This window comes from Bombina bombina, chromosome 1 (genome assembly GCF_027579735.1).
Source record: "Bombina bombina isolate aBomBom1 chromosome 1, aBomBom1.pri, whole genome shotgun sequence".
NCBI lineage: Eukaryota > Metazoa > Chordata > Amphibia > Anura > Bombinatoridae > Bombina > Bombina bombina.
Genome location: NC_069499.1, coordinates 414,601,861 through 414,623,979, shown reverse-complemented (window position 1 = coordinate 414,623,979; position 22,119 = coordinate 414,601,861). Strand labels below are relative to the sequence as shown.

Genomic DNA, 22,119 nt, shown 5'->3' with positions numbered 1-22,119 from the left:
TGTCATTCACTGCACTCTGAGAGGAACCGGGCTTCAGCATGCTGAGAAGCGCATATCAATGTAGAAATCTAGCACAAACTTACTTCACCACCTCTATAGGAGGCAAAGTTTGTAAAACTGAATTGTGGGTGTGGTGAGGGGTGTATTTGTAGGTATTTTGAGGTTTGGGAAACTTTGCCCCTCCTGGTAGGAATGTATATCCCATATGTCACTAGCTCATGGACTCTTGCCAATTACATGAAAGAAACCTAAAAGACAATTTATGCATAGGTTCAAAAGGGGTTATGAAAAACCAGATTCAGGTTGCATAGCAGAATTTGATTGCCGAAAAAGGTCAGACCTTTTGCAAAGCAAAACATAAAGAGAAAAAAATTGTGCCAAACAAATATCCACAACATCCCGAACAGAGCAGCCCAGTGAAAAGTTACACCATTTTTCATGTCTTAGTGGTGACAGACTTGCTAGGCCTGCAAAAGGGTAAAAAGTAACTTAGCTAAAAACGTGTTAGTCTTCAGAATTAAGTACTGATTGGTCAAAATATCAATGACAGACTTTATCATGGTAGTACACTGGGAAAGAGGACTGGGTAACTGGGGAAGTAACCATGATCCTTTCCTGTCAGGGGGGCATTCACCTTGGCCATTCCAGAACCAGAAGAATAGTTTTCTTTTAGTCTAAAATTATTTAAGGAAGCAGTACATTGGAGGACATATACTTGTCTGAACTATAAAACAACACCAGAAAGTCTTTAGCGTTTTTAAAACATTTTTTTTAAATACGGCCATTGATTTGTAGGTATGCACTGTGTGTAGATCTTGGTCAGCACGGGGAGATCACCACATTGCTCGTGCTCACATGGTCCTGATCTGAACAGCCCCAGCATAATACTATCCTGATTATACAATTATGTCCCTTTAAGTGTTAATTTCTCTTTAAAACAGATTTGAGACCGTAATATGGAAAATGAGCAAGAAATTTGTGATGAAGCGCTTATCTTTACAATCTTATTTTCAAAAAGCGTCAAACAATATTTGTTAATCTTACCTGCTGTCTCCTGTTCTGGTCTCTTGCTGGTGATGCATATGAACTAATGTAGATTGGAGAAGGTTTGCTTGACCCTGGAAAGAGAACAAGTATTTTAACCTTATCTGTAATGAATGTTTATCATTAAGCAGCATGAGTGGTAAAGACATATACCCCCTATTACATTTGCTTTACAAAGGGGGGAACATAAGTTTATAATTCACTGATAACTAAATACACATTGGAAAGATTTGTTGTTGAACACTTTTTATTTGGCAGTTATAATCATAGTATATTTGAACTCAGTTTTTTTTAATTATTATTAATGGTGGGAATAGCCAGGGGCCACACTTTTTACTTTGGAACAAATATACACACTCCATTAAATAACAAGAAATGTGGACCATTTTATCCAATATAAAAATTACAGATGTCTGTTTTCTGCTCAGTGTTGATGAGGACCTCACACAAACCACTGGCGGGGCTGGATGTCAACCTTGGGCTATAAGTTTGGACAGCCTTGTTTTATATGATTATTTTTAATAATAGTACTTTGAATACTCTTCTCCGCCCACCCCCTAATACAACTTCTCTATCAGCTCAAAACTTTGCCAGCCACTTCAATAACAAAATCGACTCCATCAGAAACAAAATCAGCTCTCAACATACTTCCATTCTCTCACCCCCTCAAACGCTCGCAATCAACCAAAACACACATAGCCATAAATTTAGCTTTCTCTCCTATTACTAAGGAAGATGTTTCTGCACTTATACTGCGCTCTCACCTCACTACCTATCCCCCTTGACCCTATTCCCTCACAGCTACTCCCCTCCCACTCTTCTACCCTTACCCCTATACTCACACACATTTTCAACCTCTCCCTCAGCACCGGTATATTTCCCTCATCTCTGAAACATACACTGGTCACACCTATCCTCAAAAAAACCTTCTCTTGATCCAACCTCCCCATCCAACTACCGCCCTATTTCCCTACTCCCTCTTGCCTCAAAGCTTCTCGAAAAGCTAGTATATGCACGCCTATCCTATTTCCTTACATTAAAACTCCCTACTTGACCCACTGCAATCTGGATTTCGTCCCCATCACTCCACAGAGACAGCAATCGTTAAAGGGACACTGAACCCAAATTTTTTTCTTTCGTGATTCAGATAGAGCATGCAATTTTAAGCAACTTTCTAATTTACTCCTATTATCAATTTTTCTTCGTTCCCTTGCTATCTTTATTTGAAAAAGAAGGCATCTAAGCTTTTTTTTGGGTTCAGTACTCTGGATAGCACTTTTTTATTGGTAGATGAATTTATCCACCAATCAGCAACAACAACCCAGGTTATTCACCAAAAATGGTCCGGCATCTAAACTTACATTCTTGTATTTCAAATAAAGATAGCAAGAGAAATGAAGAAAATTTGATAATAGGAGTAAATTAGAAAGTTGCTTAAAATTCCTGCTCTATCTGAATCACGAAAGAAAAAATGTGGGTTCAGTGTCCCTTTAACAATTGCTGTCTCTGTGGAATGATGTGGACGAAATCCAGATTGCAGTGGGTCAGGGAGGGAGTTTAATGTAAGGAAATGGGATAGGCATGCATATACTAGCTTTTCTAGAAGCTTTGGGGCAAGAGGGAGTAGGGAAATATTTCAAATAAAGATACCAAGAGAATGAAGAACATTTGATAATAGTAGTAAATTAAGACACAAGTAAGATTTTAATCCACTCACTCATCCTTTCCCGCCTCAATTACTGCAACTCTGTCCTCTCTGGTATCCCCAGCTGCCGCCTAGCTCCTTTACAATCCACAATGAATGCCTCTGCCAGGCTCATCTTCCTTACATGTCACTCTTCATCTGCTGCATCTCTCTGCCAATCCCTTCATTGGCTTCCTCTTGCCTCCAGGATTAAACACAAAATTCTCACTCTGACATACAAAGCCCTCAACTGCACTGCTCCCCCCTATATCTCAGACCTTGTCCCCAGATACTCTCCCTTCCGTCCCCTTCGCTATGCTCATGACCTCCTATTCCCCTCCTCTCTAGTTATCTCCTCACACTCCCGTTTACAGGACTTCTCCAGACTGGCTCTCATCTTGTGGAACTCTGCCTCACTCCACAAGACTCTCCTCTAGTTTTGAAAGCTTCAAGCGCTCCCTAAAGACTCTCCTGTTCAGGGATGCATACAACCTACACTAACCTTTCTTTTCACCAGCTCCTCTCCTCCATTGCTATCCCCTTGAACCCCCTTAGCATGTAAGCCTAGAAGCCCAACTGTTTGTAGATCATCTTCTTAAGAGTGGACTACAACAGTTCGACTCTTTGCAGGGCCCTCTACAGGGGTCAAGTCCTAGAAGAAAAGTGTGGGAACTCACCAAGTTTTCAACACTCCTCATTATTAATATTGCTTTATACGTCACACACACACACAGAAACACAGTCTCTTGCACATACACAAACACACACTCTCACAGTAATAACACTATCTCAGATACAAATAAACTCTCTCACATACACACCCGGAGAAACACACTCTCTCCCCCAGACACAGAGAAATACACTCTGTCTCTCACACACACAGAAATACACTCTCACACAGAGACTCAGATACACTCTCACATATGCACACATACAAAAATACTCACAGACTCAGATACACTCTCTCGCACACACACACACACTCTGATATATTCTCTTACACACACACACACTCAAATATTCTCTCTCACACACACATACTCAGATACACTCACACACGCTCAGATACTGTCACACACACACTCGGATACTCTCTCTCACACACTCACTCAAATACACTCTCTCTCACCCACACACTCAGATACTCTCTCGCACACATACATACTCACACACACAGATACACTCTCTCTCACACACACACACACACACACACTCAAATACCCTCTCTCTCTCTCACACACATGCTCAGATACACACACACACACACACACACACACACTCAAATACTCTCACACACAAACTCAGATATACACTCACACCCACATTCAGATACTCACACACACACACACACACACACAGATACACACACACACACACACACACACACACACACTCAAATACTCTCACACACAAACTCAGATATACACTCACACCCACATTCAGATACTCACACACACACACACACACACACAGATACACACACACACACACACACACACACACACACAGATACACACACACACACATATATTTTTATTCTCCTCTTTTATGCAATTCTCTTTTGCATTCTGGCTCTTTACCCACTTTGTATTTGTATCTCCATTTACATGTTACACTCTCTACCCCATTGTTTGTTTGTTTTCGTTTGTTTTTTAATTTCCCCTTCCTTGTATCTCATTTATTTGTGTAATCCTCACCACCACCATTTTAATTTTGTTCCCCTTCTGTGCTTCTCTATCTCCCAAAAAGTAAAATTTAATTTCCATCGAGGGGAGGAGAGTCCACAGCTGCATTCATAACTTTTGGGAAATACAGAACCTGGCCACCAGGAGGAGGCAAAGACACCCCAGCCAAAGGCTTAAATACCTCCCCCCCCCCCCCCCCAGGAAAAGTAGGAGAAACATCAGGGTGAAAAATGTGCCAGAAGAACGAATAAAAAAAAAAAAAAAAAAGAAATTTAAGGCCGCTCACAGAAAAATTACAGGCGGGGAGCTGTGGACTCTCCCCGTACAGAAGAAAACAAAATTATCTGGTAAGCATAGTTTAAGTTTTTCTTCTTAAAACGGGGAGAGTCCACAGCTGCATTCATTACTTTTATGAAATCAATACCAAAGCTATAGAGGACACTGAATGCAAACGGGCGGGAACAAAAAAGGCGCAGTAAACCAGATCCTCCAAAATAGAAGGAAATCAAAGAAACCCAGGAAGACTCCTGTAGAAAAATTCCCAGGAAAAACTTCCTCCATTTCTCCAGAAGAGAGAAAAAGAACCGCCGCTGTAGGAAAAGGGAGATTTCCCCAGGACCGAGAAACACAGCCTGCTACTGGATGCCGGACAGATCCAAAGTCTATGAAAATCTGGAAAACAGATTAACCAAAATGCCAAGTCAAAGACAAGGACTAGGTTAAAAACTGGACACCCAGAACCAAAAGCCAGATCAAAACCAAGAAACCTTGAGGTACAACCACAAAGTTACCCTGTCTGTAAATTAAATTGCACAAGAGTTGATGCAATCACTGCCATGCCCCCATGGGGTCTTGAACTCTGATCTCTCATGTTGTATCCCAGAGACTGTCCACTCAGCCTCAAAGGGCTTCTATGATAACACCCACAAAGTCTGAAGACAAAGGTAGGACCCAAATGAGACCAGAACTCAAACCTTAGAAATTAATCCCTGTTTGAGAAAATATGACAGTCTCTAAAGATCCAGTCTGGATCAACCCCCGGAAACCCCACAGCTCAAGGAACTGACGAATGAACGAGCATCCTAAAACTCCTATCATGCGACGGCAAAAGAGACTGCATTACAATCCCCCAGATTCCCAAGTATATAGGATCAAAATTGGAAACTACAAGAACGGTCCCTAAGAACAGGGTCTCCTCAACCAGATGACAGAAAGTCCTTGCCCAAAAGGCAAGGGGAAGTGAAAAAACATAATTTATGCTTACCTGATAAATTCCTTTCTTCTGTTGTGTGATCAGTCCACGGGTCATCATTACTTCTGGGATATAACTCCTCCCCAACAGGAAATGCAAGAGGATTCACCCAGCAGAGCTGCATATAGCTCCTCCCCTCTACGTCAGTCCCAGTCATTCGACCAAGAATCAACGAGAAAGGAGTAACCAAGGGTGAAGTGGTGACTGGAGTATAATTTAAAAGATATTTACCTGCCTTAAAACAGGGCGGGCCGTGGACTGATCACACAACAGAAGAAAGGAATTTATCAGGTAAGCATAAATTATGTTTTCTTCTGTTATGTGTGATCAGTCCACGGGTCATCATTACTTCTGGGATACCAATACCAAAGCAAAAGTACACGGATGACGGGAGGGATAGGCAGGCTCATTATATAGAAGGAACCACTGCCTGAAGAACCTTTCTCCCAAAAATAGCCTCCGAAGAAGCAAAAGTGTCAAATTTGTAAAATTTGGAAAAAGTATGAAGCGAAGACCAAGTTGCAGCCTTGCAAATCTGTTCAACAGAGGCCTCATTCTTAAAGGCCCAAGTGGAAGCCACAGCTCTAGTGGAGTGAGCTGTAATTCTTTCAGGAGGCTGCTGACCAGCAGTCTCATAGGCTAAACGTATTATGCTACGAAGCCAAAAAGAGAGAGAGGTAGCAGAAGCTTTTTGACCTCTCCTCTGTCCAGAATAAACGACAAACAGGGAAGAAGTTTGGCGAAAATCTTTAGTTGCCTGCAAGTAGAACTTGAGGGCACGAACTACATCCAGATTGTGTAGAAGACGTTCCTTCTTTGAAGAAGGATTTGGACACAAGGATGGAACAACAATCTCTTGATTGATATTCCTGTTAGTGACCACCTTAGGTAAGAACCCAGGTTTAGTACGCAGAACTACCTTGTCTGAGTGAAAAATCAGATAAGGAGAATCACAATGTAAGGCTGATAACTCAGAGACTCTTCGAGCCGAGGAAATAGCCATTAAAAACAGAACTTTCCAAGATAACAATTTTATATCAATGGAATGAAGGGGTTCAAATGGAACACCCTGTAAAACGTTAAGAACTAAGTTTAAACTCCATGGCGGAGCAACAGCTTTAAACACAGGCTTGATCCTAGCTAAAGCCTGACAAAAAGCCTGGACGTCTGGATTTTCTGACAGACGCCTGTGTAACAAGATGGACAGAGCTGAAATCTGTCCCTTTAATGAACTAGCTGATAAACCCTTTTCTAACCCTTCTTGTAGAAAAGACAATATCCTAGAGATCCTAACCTTACTCCAGGAGTAATGTTTGGATTCGCACCAGTATAGGTATTTACGCCATATTTTATGGTAAATCTTTCTGGTAACAGGCTTCCTAGCCTGTATCAGGGTATCAATAACCGACTCAGAAAAACCACGTTTTGATAAAATCAAACGTTCAATTTCCAAGCAGTCAGCTTCAGAGAAGTTAGATTTTGATGTTTGAATGGACCCTGTATCAGAAGGTCCTGTCTTAGAGGTAGAGACCAAGGCGGACAGGATGACATGTCCACTAGATCTGCATACCAAGTCCTGCGTGGCCATGCAGGCGCTATTAGAATCACTGATGCTCTCTCCTGCTTGATTTTGGCAATCAATCGAGGAAGCAGCGGAAAGGGTGGAAACACATAAGCCATCCCGAAGTTCCAAGGTGCTGTCAAAGCATCTATCAGAACCGCTCCCGGATCCCTGGATCTGGACCCGTAGCGAGGAAGTTTGGCGTTCTGGCGAGACGCCATGAGATCTATCTCTGGTTTGCCCCAACGTCGAAGTATTTGGGCAAAGACCTCCGGATGAAGTTCCCACTCCCCCGGATGAAAAGTCTGGCGACTCAAGAAATCCGCCTCCCAGTTCTCCACTCCCGGGATGTGGATTGCTGACAGGTGGCAAGAGTGAGACTCTGCCCAGCGAATTATCTTTGATACTTCCACCATTGCTAGGGAGCTTCTTGTCCCTCCCTGATGGTTGATGTAAGCTACAGTCGTGATGTTGTCCGACTGAAACCTGATGAACCCCCGAGTTGTTAATTGGGGCCAAGCTAGAAGGGCATTGAGAACTGCCCTCAATTCCAGAATGTTTATTGGAAGGAGACTCTCCTCCTGATTCCATAGTCCCTGAGCCTTCAGAGAATTCCAGACAGCGCCCCAACCTAGTAGGCTGGCGTCTGTTGTTACAATTGTCCAGTCTGGCCTGCTGAATGGCATCCCCCTGGACAGGTGTGGCCGATGAAGCCACCATAGAAGAGAATTTCTGGTCTCTTGATTCAGATTCAGAGTAGGGGACAAATCTGAGTAATCCCCATTCCACTGACTTAGCATGCATAATTGCAGAGGTCTGAGGTGTAGGCGTGCAAAAGGTACTATGTCCATTGCCGCTACCATTAAGCCGATCACCTCCATGCATTGAGCTACTGACGGGTGTTGAATGGAATGAAGGACACGGCATGCATTTTGAAGCTTTGTTAACCTGTCCTCTGTCAGGTAAATCTTCATTTCTACAGAATCTATAAGAGTCCCCAAGAATGGAACTCTTGTGAGAGGAAAAAGAGAACTCTTCTTTTCGTTCACTTTCCATCCATGCGACCTTAGAAATGCCAGAACTAACTCTGTATGAGACTTGGCAGTTTGAAAGCTTGAAGCTTGAATTAGAATGTCGTCTAGGTATGGAGCTACCGAAATCCCTCGCGGTCTTAGTACCGCCAGAAGGGCACCCAGAACCTTTGTGAAGATTCTTGGAGCCGTAGCCAATCCGAATGGAAGAGCTACAAACTGGTAGTGCCTGTCTAAGAAGGCAAACCTTAGATACCGGTGATGATCTTTGTGGATCGGTATGTGAAGGTAAGCATCCTTTAAATCCACTGTGGTCATGTACTGACCCTCTTGGATCATGGGTAAGATTGTCCGAATAGTTTCCATTTTGAACGATGGAACTCTTAGGAATTTGTTTAGAATCTTTAAATCTAAGATTGGCCTGAAAGTTCCCTCTTTTTTGGGAACCACAAACAGGTTTGAGTAGAACCCTTGTCCTTGTTCCGACCGCGGAACCGGATGGATCACTCCCATTATTAACAGATCTTGTACGCAGCGTAGAAACGCTTCTTTCTTTATCTGGTTTGTTGACAACCTTGACAGATGAAATCTCCCTCTTGGGGGAGATAATTTGAAGTCTAGAAGGTATCCCTGAGATATGATCTCTAGTGCCCAAGGATCCTGAACATCTCTTGCCCAGGCCTGGGCGAAGAGAGAGAGTCTGCCCCCCACTAGATCCGGTCCCGGATCGGGGGCTCTCGGTTCATGCTGTCTTTGGGGCAGCAGCAGGTTTCCTGGCCTGCTTGCTCTTGTTCCAGGACTGGTTAGGCTTCCAGCCTTGCCTGTAACGAGCAACAGCTCCTTCCTGTTTTGGTGCAGTGGAGGTTGATGCTGCTCCTGTTTTGAAGTTCCGAAAGGGACGAAAATTAGACTGTCTAGCCTTAGCTTTGGCTTTGTCTTGAGGTAGGGCGTGGCCCTTACCTCCTGTAATGTCAGCGATAATCTCTTTCAAACCGGGCCCAAATAAAGACTGCCCCTTGAAAGGTATATTAAGTAATTTGGACTTAGAAGTAACATCAGCTGACCAGGATTTTAGCCACAGCGCCCTACGTGCCTGTATGGCGAATCCTGAGTTCTTAGCCGTAAGTTTGGTTAAATGTACTACGGCCTCCGAAATGAAGGAATTAGCTAGTTTAAGGACTCTAAGCCTGTCCGTAATGTCGTCTAGCGTAGATGAACTAAGGTTCTCTTCAAGCGACTCAATCCAAAATGCTGCCGCAGCCGTAATCGGCGCGATACATGCAAGGGGTTGTAATATAAAACCTTGTTGAACAAACATTTTCTTAAGGTAACCCTCTAATTTTTTATCCATTGGATCTGAGAAAGCACAGCTATCCTCCACCGGGATAGTGGTACGCTTAGCTAAAGTAGAAACTGCTCCCTCCACCTTGGGGACCGTTTGCCATAAGTCCCGAGTGGTGGCGTCTATTGGAAACATCTTTCTAAATATTGGAGGGGGTGAGAACGGCACACCGGGTCTATCCCACTCCTTAGTAACAATTTCAGTTAGTCTCTTAGGTATAGGAAAAACGTCAGTACTCGCCGGTACCCGCAAAGTATTTATCCAACCTACACAGTTTCTCTGGTATTGCAACGGTGTTACAATCGTTGAGAGCTGCTAAGACCTCCCCTAGTAATACACGGAGGTTCTCCAATTTAAATTTAAAATTTGAAATATCTGAGTCCAATCTGTTTGGATCAGAACCGTCACCCACAGAATGAAGCTCTCCGTCCTCATGCTCTGCGAGCTGTGACGCAGTATCAGACATGGCCCTAGCCTTGTCAGCGCACTCTGTTCTCACCCCAGAGTGATCACGCTTGCCTCTTAGTTCTGGTAATTTAGACAAAACTTCAGTCATAACAGTAGCCATATCTTGTAATGTTATCTGTAATGGCCGCCCAGATGTACTAGGCGCCAAAATATCACGCACCTCCCGGGCGGGAGATGCAGGTACTGCCACGTGAGGCGAGTTAGTCGGCATAACTCTCCCCTCGCTGTTTGGTGAAATTTGTTCACATTGTACAGATTGACTTTTATTTAAAGTAGCATCAATACAGTTAGTACATAAATTTCTATTGGGCTCCACCTTGGCATTGGAACAAATGACACAGATATCTTCCTCTGAGTCAGACATGTTTAACACACTAGCAAAAAACTTACAACTTGGTTATAATCTTTTTTAGCAAAAAACGTACTGTGCCTCAAAGAGGTACTAACGATTAAATGACAGTTGAAATAATGAACTGAAAAACAGTTATAGCATCAAACTTTAAAACAACAAAACTTTTAGCAAAGGTTTGTTCCCATTATTTGACATAAAAAATACAAAGCAACGTTTTTATTCACAGTCACTATAAAAATTCTCACAGCTCTGCTGAGAGAATTTACCTCCCTTCAAAGAAGTTTGAAGACCCCTGAGATCTATCAGAGATGAACCGGATCATGCAGGAAATATAAAAGTAACTGACTGGTATTTTTTGATGCGTAGCAAAGAGCGCCAAAAACGGCCCCTCCCTCTCCCACACAGCAGTGAAGAGAAACGAAACTGTCACAATTAAAGCAAAAAAACTGCCAAGTGGAAAATAATGCCCAAATATTTATTCACACAGTACCTCAGCAATGTAAACGATTCTACATTCCAGCAAAAACGTTTAACATGATAAATAGTTATTAAAAAGGATTAGTGACCTTTAACAGAGTAGTTCCGGTGAAATACCATCCCCAGAATACTGAAGTGTATACATACATGTCATTTTAACGGTATGGCAGGATTTTCTCATCAATTCCATTCAGAAAATAAAAACTGCTACATACCTCAATGCAGATTCATCTGCCCGCTGTCCCCTGATCTGAAGCCTTTACCTCCCTCAGATGGCCGAGAACAGCAATATGATCTTAACTACTCCGGTTAAAATCATAGTAAAAAACTCTGACAGATTCTTCCTCAAACTCTGCCAGAGAAGTAATAACACGCTCCGGTGCTATTTTAAAATAACAAACTTTTGATTGAAGTCATAAAAACTAAGTATAATCACCATAGTCCTCTCACACATCCTATCTAGTCGTTGGGTGCAAGAGAATGACTGGGACTGACGTAGAGGGGAGGAGCTATATGCAGCTCTGCTGGGTGAATCCTCTTGCATTTCCTGTTGGGGAGGAGTTATATCCCAGAAGTAATGATGACCCGTGGACTGATCACACATAACAGAAGAAATACAGCAATACTCGAAAAAGAGAAGAGAAGCACTGCCTAAGGAGATCGGAACCAAAATAGGACAATGCAATCCACAATGGATTACCAATAGAGGGGAAAATTAATCACCCCCTACACCAGGTACTGAAGATCTCCATGAAGTCATCTGATCCCCCCCCCCCCTCGGAAGGGAGAACTCTAGCTCCGGTCCAAAGGACCTCAGGAACATACTGCCATAGCAGGATTCATAATCCCAGCTAACTATGCTAGCTATGCAGGGACAAGACATTTAGGATTGAGTATGAACCAAACATTGGACGCCCCACCAAGATGAAATAAACTAGGACCAGCCTGACATCTAGGATAGAAGGGCCTCCTATAGCTTGTAGAAACAAGAAAACAACCTTTTAACAAGAAGTAAGCAAACTTAGTACCCAAACAGGACCAGCCTGTTGCCAAGGATATGTGTCTGATATAAATCTCAAAAGAACAGAGTTAACTAGTACCCAACCAGGACCAGCCTGATGTCCAGGGTAAGACAGAACTGTTCAAGGGCCAACTGAAAGTTCAAAACCCTAGCAGTGCTAGACTAAATAAACAGACAAACTATAGACAAATAAGCTCTGAGGCTTAAATATTGTCTCTTAAATTTGTTTTTTTTAACTTCCGCCGGAAGCAACATCTTTTGTGACCATAAAATCGCCAGTACCAAAATCCCAGAAAATATTTTTTTTTTTCTAAAAAGGAAGAGTCTACAACAGTCTTGAGCTCTGGAAATAAAAGAAATAAAACACATCCTAACCGGATCAAAAGAAAGTAGGCAGCACCCACAAGTGAACGCCAAGAAGGAATGGAAACACTAACTGGGCAAGCCTGTCAGTGACCCGATTCCTCAAGAGCTCAGAACTGGGATTAGATACACAAACAAGAGACGACCAGGAGTAGAATCCCCATCCCTCCACTCGTCTAGCGCTGTTCGCAATCTAATTCAGAAGACTGAGGATCAGTTGACAAATCAGAACTGGGATCCTCCAATGCCGCCAACACATGCCTCAGCAGTATACGCAGGCGCGCCAGTCTGAATCTAAAGGCAAGACTCGCTTCCGGTGGGGCATCTGAAGGCCCCGACCCTGAAGGCTGTACCCCTGAGGCTTCAGAGGGAACCGCTTCCCCAGAGGAAATATCCAATATAATCGATCTCTCACCTGACGCACCCACGTTAAGAGGACATGGATGAGCTCTTTGCTTGCAATCAGGAAGATGTAAGTGCGCCAACGCCAAAGACATGGCCATGCAAAACCGTGCAGTAACCTCTGGTGGAAATAAACCTCCTTCCAGAGAAAGGGTAACAGTATGTGGGACAACTGCCTGTGTAGTAACAGAAGATTCTAGGGAACGCACCTCACGGGACACAGAATCCTCAGAGGCAGTTGGCTCAGTGGTCTCTAACCTCTCCCCTTTGGGAGAAGAGAGCACTCTATTATGGAACATAATTGATTGGGCTGGAATTCCCGGGCCTCCCCACAATCTACATAGGTAGCAGAATTTGAATCAGAGAAATTCTGAATCAGAGAAATCCATCTCCGAAAAATCAGAATCCTCAATAACTTGACAGATTAAATTATGGATAAAAATAACTGGTACCTTACACCCCCAATGGCTGGGTCAATTACCACATCCTATGACCCAGACAAGTAGAGAAACAGACCCTCTCCACCAACACTCCGTCAGGAATACGGAAATGGAAAACGAAAACATGACCACGCCTGGTCACGAGGTGCAACATGCAGGCCAAAGGAAAAGCATGCCAGTCCACAAGAACTGCGCAGCTCGAAAAAACTTGTACGTTCAGTAAGCCATGAGCCCCAACATCTCTACACAGAAGCAGACAGAATCACAAACATGATTAAAGTCCCTCACTGTTCAATAACCCCTCTCAGGAGATATTAACCCTTGATTCCATAAATCTAAAGGAGTCCCACTGAGACCCTGTCTTCTATCATTACATTATATTCCCACAATGAAAAGGAAAATGAAACAATCTTACCGGAATCTATGCCGTGGAACAGTAACACGGTCCTTCAAGTTTGACAGATATTAGCATTGCTTCTGACATGGACTTGAGTGAAGAAAGCAGGCAGCGAAAGTCGTCAACACTGATTGCTTATGGGGCTGTTAATATGAGTCAGGATGGTTTCGCAGAAAGACTCTCCCTGCATCTCCGGACTCTAAATTTCATCCATGCTCCGTAATCTTCTGACACTTCTCTGGCAACCTCCTGTGACGAAAGGTAAAGAATGACTGTGGGATGAGGGAAGTGGGGGAAGGTATTTAAGTCTTTGGCTGGGGTGTCTTTGCCTCCTCCTGGTGGCCAGGTTCTGTATTTCCCTAAAGTAATGAATGCAGCTGTGGACTCTCCCCGTTTTAAGAAGAAAAACAAATATAAAATCAAATCACATGTGTTTCCACTACATGAGATTGCACTGTGTGTGTGTTCCTTATGATAATAAAATGCATTTGGATAACTGCACTCCAAAGGGTAATCAGCCCAGCTCACTGGCTGCCACTTCTGCTGGTACTGATCCTTCAGTCCTCAGCACCAGCTGACTCACTCTGTGATGTAGTACAGAAAGAAAATTATCTATGTCTGCATCTAGCACCACCTGTTTGGAGCGCTTTCCCTAGCTGTCCCATTCAGGTTACTTACTGTATGATATATACTCCTTAATTATTTAATCACTCTGTGACGTGGCTCTGTTCACCAACCATAACATCACTTGGAAGGGTAGGGGTGAAGGATACTGCAAAAATAACACTTTATACACACAATATACACACATATACACAAATTGCATGCAACTGAGAACACACGTCACACGTCATACATACATAGACGCACAACACACAAAGTCTTGCTAAAAACATTCTGACAACGGAGTGCATCACAGTTACCAGTTGGATTTTATGACCCACCCATCACTTACAAGGTGAATTACTACACTTCTTGCAGTACTATACTAAAATAAATAATGTCAGTGGCATAGCAAGTGAAGGCATTTGAGCACAGAATAGCAAAAAAACCTGCTGTTTCTTCCCCTCCTGTAAAGGATGTGTACAGTGACATCTTGAAGCTAGGGTTGCCACATTTGTTCGCCAAAATATACCATCTTTGCCAATTAGTATAAAAAATTATGCAATTGTGACATCACATGAAGTGAAATTACAGGTAGTAACATATGCACCGAAAACCAAAAAGGAAGGAAAATAATAAAATATGGTTGGAAGAGAAAAAAATCTATACATCTTAACTAAATAAATCCAGAACATCATAGCTATGGTGCAGAAATACCTGCAAGTTATATGTACATATGAGAGTTCAGACCAGACTTAAAGTTTAAAATAACTGTCAGTTATATGCCCATACTAAATGACAGATGAAACCCATGCTTGAAAAGCAAATACACAAACAGGTACTCACAGAAAAGTATACACACACAAACATCCATAGCACCTGCATACACAGGTACTATACCAAAGGCACCCACAAGCAACCACATATTTAAAGGGACAGTCAAGTCCAAAAAAAACTTTCATGATTCAGATAGGGCATGTAATTTTAAACAACTTTCCAATTTACTTTTATCACCAATTTTGCTTTGTTCTTTTGGTATTCTTAGTTGAAAGCTAAACCTAGGAGGTTCATATGCTAATTTCTTAGACCTTGAAGGCCGCCTCTAATCTAAAATGCATTTTGATCGTTTTTCACCACTAGAGGGCATTAGTTAATGTGTTTCATAGAGATAACATTGAGCTCATACTCGTGAATTTACCATGGAGACAGCTCTGATTGGCTAAAATGCAAGTCTGTCAAAAGAACTGAAATAAGGGGGCAGTCTGAGGCTTAGATACAAGGTAATTACAGCAGTAAAACATGTATAATTATAAATGTGTTGGCTATGCAAAACGGGGGAATTGGTAATTAAGGGATTATCTATCTTTTAAAACAACAAAAATTCTGGTGTTGACTGTCCCTTTAAACAGACACCTATATACACAAAACCAGTACAACAATCAGACAAAGAGCAACCCACAGACAAGAAACCACAGATAGCCTACACGTGTGTGCACATGTATAAGTAAACATACAGAAATCCACACACAAGCTCCCACAGACACATGCACACACAAACAAATATCAGGTCACCCACATGCACACATAAACAGGACAACCACAGGGACTCACATGGACACACACAAACACCTATAGCCATTCACATGCACACTGAACCACACATGCATAGACAAAGGCACATATATAATTACACAAATACATATACATGTCACCACATACTCTGGGATATACATTTGGGGGATTAAACATTTTAGAGGGATCCTTAAAATTAGCCAACCATTGCTGAATAAGCACAGTGAAATAAAGGAGGTGTTAATCTTCTTTTTGATAATGAACACATTCCATGGGAGAAAAATAAAAAAAAACTACTTTTGTTCTCAAACAAAAATCCCCGGACCCTTCTTTACAATATTTTTCCTCTATGCTTTCTGAAAACCCCTTGATAGTTTGTGTGTGTCAACTAGACTTGCGGTGACTGTAATCTCCATGCCCGTTTCATGTCTAAGCACAGCTCTGTATCATTACCCCACACTTCAGCTCCACCCACCTGCACCATGTCTATAAATATGTCTATAAATACCGGCATCATCATAAGTTAATACAAATATTATTTTTTTTTAAAACATAACCTAAAAATGTGAGGGACTATTTTTGCAGAGGGAACGTTCCCACTTGACTCGACCCCTGGCCCTCTACCCGTTTTATCCCTATAAATTTTTCCTTGTATTCCGCCTATGTTTATAGCGCTACGGAATCTGTTGGCGCTCTACAAATAACCGATAATAATGATTATAGCAACCATAAATCATAATTAACCAGACTCAATCACACAGTTAAAGACAAAGAAAATCCTTTCTGCTGAGATACTTCTATCAAGCCTACATTACACTCACAATACTAAACCACTCAAGATTTCTATTAATACACAACAAGAATAAAACAAATCCTGCATATGCCTCAATTGTTGGGGATTCAGTATAATATATAGGAAGGAGAGAAAAAATGATTGATACCCAGATGGTTTTTGAGTGTAAGGTTAATATAACATAAATAACGTATGTACATACATATGTAAGTTAGTCTATCTACTTCAACGGAGAGCTAAGCTAAATTACATAGGTATCTTGCCTGAGTATGTCTGTCTCTCTATCAGCTCAATTACATAGGTATCTCACCTGACTATGTCAGTTAGTTTATCTGTCTATTAGCTCAATGATATAAGCATCTTACCTGAGTATGTCAGTTAGTCTATCAGCTCAATTACATAGGTATCTCCTTCGCACTGCTCCCTGTGTACTTTAAATTGATATATTCTCACAACCGCTGTAATTTGTACGCGGTTCGGTTCTTATTTGTTTGGCAATTTAGTTTAAGCTTTGCCCTGATAGCTGTGGTTTTTTAGGTAGCATCTCAACACGGTAATTAATGGTAAATTATTCCAGCCACTTTGGTTGTGAAATGTATAGCTTTATGCTGTGAAGCTAATAGCTTTATATTGACGCTACCTATACGAGTATTATCTTTACATAACCACATAGCTTTAGCTTCATTTTATGAGCTGGAGTTCTGATAGCAGCTTTAACGGTAATAATAGGTAATAGAATTCAGCCACTTTGACTGTTGAATTTACAGCTCTATATTTAGGCTACCTGTATATTAATCACTACACGTATATTTGATGACATTATTGGTGACCTGGTAGCCGATTATCACGCTAATAAACGTTTAATAGCCATTCTTGCTGTGTACTCTATAGCTTTATATATACCATCTATATGAGACCTATCCTCAAACCTCAGCATAGCTTAAACTTAATGTAAAGGGTTGGAGTTCTGGTAGTTTAAACAATTAAACAAAGGTAATAAATGGTAATAGATACCAGCCATTTTAACTGAAGCTTTAATAGTTTAACATTTGTACTACCTATTTGTGAACCACCTCCCGTATATCAGCAGATATGCCTCTTTTTCTGTGACAACCGGGTTGGGACCTGATAGTATACGTTTATACACTCAGGGAGCCGTCATTATTAAATGTTTTTTTAGTTAATTTTAAACGTTTGTGTATTAACATTTTTAATTAAATTTTTAGTAAAAGTCAAGTTTTATTATTAATCCAGTTGACCCCATCCTCTCTATTAGTTATGGTACAGCGTATCACCCCTATAGTATCTAAGTGTGCCATAATAGTGCTTCTTTTTCCTTAGTCATTCAATATATAGGCACTGCACTCCCGTACGAATATATTACTATAGGAGGGATTTGGGTGATTGTTTGCTCACCCTTACCTCTCGGATTTAATCATCAGGGAATTTCCTTGTTTATACATAGGTATCTCGCCTGAGTATGTAAGTCTGTCTATGAGCTCAGAATTCACATAAAAAAACCACTTGGCACTCACTAGTTATTTTTTAAGACCGGTGTGTGCCTTCATAATTTGCATACACTGTGCAACCTGCTACCGTTAATGGGAGTGATTATTAATAGTGAGGTGGTAATACTTACACAGCAGTAGTTTAACAGGTCAGCAAGAGAATAATAGCTTCATTGATTTGTTAAATAAGGTATTTACTGCAGAATTTAAAAGGAATTGATCAATTTTGGTTGCAGTGATATCCTCTATAATAACATGCGTAAGGTACAAGCACACAACATGATTTCGATGTAACACTATATTTGAGGTTTGTGTGAAATAGTCAATATTTTTGACAACTGAAAACCCAATGGTGTTTGGCTGAAATCACATAGTATTTTGTATATATGGTGAAGAACTATCCTTATAATAGACTTATTATTATTATTCTTTATTTATAAAGCGCCAAAAGATTCCGCAGCGCTGCCCATGGGTACAGGGATTAAAAGTACAATGGAAAAACAACACAATAAGAGACAACTTTTTACAGACAAATACAGGGGGGGTTGAGGGTCCTATCCCTGTGAGAATTTACAATCTAGACTTGTAAATTAAACCAGCATCTGGAATGCATGTTCAACTCATTGTTATACTACGAATCATTTAGAGCCGTGTTCAGTTTGGCAAAATAACTAAGTCTAAGCTTTGTCTGAAAGAGTGAGAGGGCAAGAGAGAAAAGTGACAGCTATAGACTTTTTCAGTGTAATCCGACAACTGTCACAATACATTACCTATGAGAGGTGTAATAAATTGCTTTCAATTCATGCTTTATTTCCCCAGCTGTTCTGGTAGAATTGTATCAGAGGATTCATTAAATGAATAGTTTGAATCACCGTGTCATTAATTTTACAGAAATTATGTGTATAACACTCATGTATTAAAATTAGATTACAGACTGTCTGTGACAGGGTGTTTTTGTGCTAACCTATAAAATACAACAATATGGTGACATTTTCTAAGTTTAATAAACTTGTGATTTTGATTTCAAAAGACCCATAATTGTCTATTTACAATCATTAAATTATCATTGTCAATTCTATCTTGAAGGTAGTGGGGATACCTATCTGGGATTATGCTACCATAAATAAATAATATAATTTATGCTTACCTCATAAATTAAATTTCTTTCATGGTGATGAGAGTCCACACTCCTTTATTCCTGGGAATTACTCTTCACTGACACTAGAAGGAAAGATTCCCAAACCCCAAGAGCTCTATAAAATCCCTCCCGCCTTACTTGCACCTCAATCTAACATATAGCCAAGCAAAAGAGAAATTAAAAGAAATTAGAGGGGAAAAAAAAGGAGCAGAGAAAAAACAACAATGTGCGCATGAAGAAACCGAAACCAGAAAAAAGGGGGTGGGGTCTCAGATTCAACCACAATGAAAGAAATGAATTTATCAGGTAAGCATAAATTATGTTTTCTCCTTTATACAGGTGGTAAAAGTCCGCATTCCATTACTTCTGGTAACTAACTCCAAAGCAGTAGAGTCAATGAGTAATGAAATATAAAGGGTGGGATTTAAGAAACTTTTTTTTTCCACTAACAAACTAAATCAACAACCCCATAAGAACCCTAAAAAGAGCAAAACAATGCAATGAAAAAATAACCAAAAAATCATCCTGAGACAACTGCCTAAAGGACTTACCAACCAAAGGTCACCTCAGAAGAAGAAAAAAACATTAAAATGGTAGAAATTAGTATAAGTATTCAAAGATAACCAAGTAGCAGCTTTGCAATGTTGGACCTTCAGTTGGAACTGAAGCCTCATTTCGAAAAGGCCAAGAAATAGTAACCGATTTAGTAGAATGAGAAGCAATACGTTAAGTTGTAGGCTAACCTGCCTCCAAAAAAAAACAACCTTATGGATCAGAAGTCTCCACCAAGAAGACAAAGAAATGGCAGCTTTCTGCCCTTTCATGAAACCAGAAAAAAAGAGCACAAACAAACAAGCAATTTGTCTGAAAACTAAAGTAGCATCAACATAATACTTCAATACTCTAACAACATCCAAAATATGAAAAAAAAACTCACTGAAGAACAAAGGAAACACAAAGTTCCCGTCAGGTAATCAGAAGATACAACCCTAGGCAAGAAGAAAATGATATCCTAAAAAACTGCCTTATCCTTAACAAATTAGATAAGCAAGATCAAATGAAAGAGCAGATAACTAAGAAATTTGTTAAGCAGAAAAAATAGGCAAAAGAAGCAAAAAACTTTATGCAAAGGAGTAGGCTGCAAAACCTTAAAAAAATAAGATAACACTCCAAGAAGGAGAAAATTGGTTTAACAGGCTTAACTCTAGCCAAAGCCTAAACAAAACTATGAATATCTGAAAGATTAAAAATCTTCCAGAGGGAAAAAACAGAGAGTTGAAATCAGACTTTTTAAAAGAACCCTTATCCAAACCATTCTGTAAAATCCAAGGAATTGTATGAGAATGCCAAGAAAACCCCCCCACATAATCCTTACACCAAGAAATAAAGGTCCTGCAATCATCAGAAATCTTCCTGGACACAGGCTCACAAACTTGTATCAGAGTCTCACTAACATAATCAGAGAGCCTTCTCTGCTTAAGAACATGCGTTTAAAAATATACGGGAGTAAAAAGCTGTTAAGCATTAAAAAAATGTATGTGGGGGTGAAAACGATGCATAGCTGAAACATAACAGCAGAGGATCTGGAATAGGAGTATATCGACAAAGCACAGGAGGAAGAAAAGGACAAGTCCCTGCGACATCAGTGGAAAGGCTTGTGACTAAATCCCAACAGGTGAAAAACAGAATTTAAGCTTACCTGATAAATTTCTTTCTCCTACACACCGTACGGTCCACGGCTTCATCCTTACTTGTGGGAAATATTCTCTTCCCCAACAGGAAATGGCAAAGAGAGCACAGCAAAAGCTGCCCATATAGCTACCCCTCTGGCTCCGCCCCCCAGTCATTCGACCGACGGTTAGGAGAAAAAGGAGAAACCATAGGGTGCCGTGGTGACTGTAGTGTATAGAAAGAAAAAATTTGGAACCTGACTAAAAAGCCAGGGCGGGCCGTGGACCGGACACACCGTAGGAGAAAGAAATTTATCAGGTAAGCATAAATTCTGTTTTCTCCTACATTGGTGTGTCCGGTCCACGGCTTCATCCTTACTTGTGGGAACCAATACCAGAGCTTTAGGACACGGATGAAGGGAGGGAACAAGTCAGGTTACCTAAACGGAAGGCACCACGGCTTGCAAAACCTTTCTCCCAAAAATAGCCTCCGAAGAAGCATAAGTATCAAATTTGTAAAATTTGGCAAAAGTGTGCAGAGAAGACCAAGTCGCTGCCTTACATATCTGATCAACAGAAGCCTCGTTCTTGACGGCCCATGTGGAAGCCACAGCTCTAGTAGAGTGAGCTGTAATTCGTTCAGGAGGCTGCAGTCCGGCAGTCTCATAAGCCAATCGGATGATGCTTTTCAGCCAAAAAGAAAGAGAGGTAGCAGTAGCTTTCTGCCCTCTCCTCTTACCAGAATAAACCACAAACAAAGATGATGTTTGTCTGAAATCTTTCGTTGCTTCTAAATAGAATTTTAAAGCACGGACCACATCTAAATTGTGTAACAAACGTTCCTTCTTCGAAGCTGGATTCGGACACAGAGAAGGAACAACTATTTCCTGGTTAATATTCCTGTTGGAAACTACTTTTGGAAGAAAACCAGGTTTGGTAAGCAAAACAACCTTATCTGCATGGAATACCAGATAGGGTGGACCACACTGCAAAGCAGACAATTCAGAAACTCTTCTAGCAGAAGAAATAGCAACCAAAAACAGAAGTTTCCAAGATAGTAACTTAATATCTATGGAATGCAAAGGTTCAAACGGAACCCCTTGAAGAACTGAAAGAACTAAATTTAGACTCCATGGAGAAGTCATGGGTCTGTAGACAGGCTTGATTCTGACTAAGGCCTGTACAAATGCTTGTACAACTGGCACTGCTGCCAGGCGTTTGTGTAATAAAACAGACAGAGCAGATATCTGTCCTTTTAGAGAACTCGCTGACAACCCTTTATCCAAACCCTCTTGGAGAAAGGAAAGAATCCTAGG

The 22,119-nt window shown here is 41.0% G+C and overlaps 1 protein-coding gene across 7 annotated transcripts in view; it reads right to left on the bottom strand.

Annotated features, from left to right (window-relative positions):
- PKP4 (plakophilin 4) overlaps positions 1-22,119 on the bottom strand; it is a 784,378-nt gene that overhangs the window by 7,394 nt on the left and 754,865 nt on the right. For all 7 annotated transcript variants that reach the window (XM_053698322.1, XM_053698321.1, XM_053698324.1 and 4 more), the window contains one exon: positions 1,045-1,118. In XM_053698322.1, the coding sequence (XP_053554297.1) occupies positions 1,045-1,118 (74 nt within the window). The remainder of the gene's footprint in view (positions 1-1,044; positions 1,119-22,119) is intronic.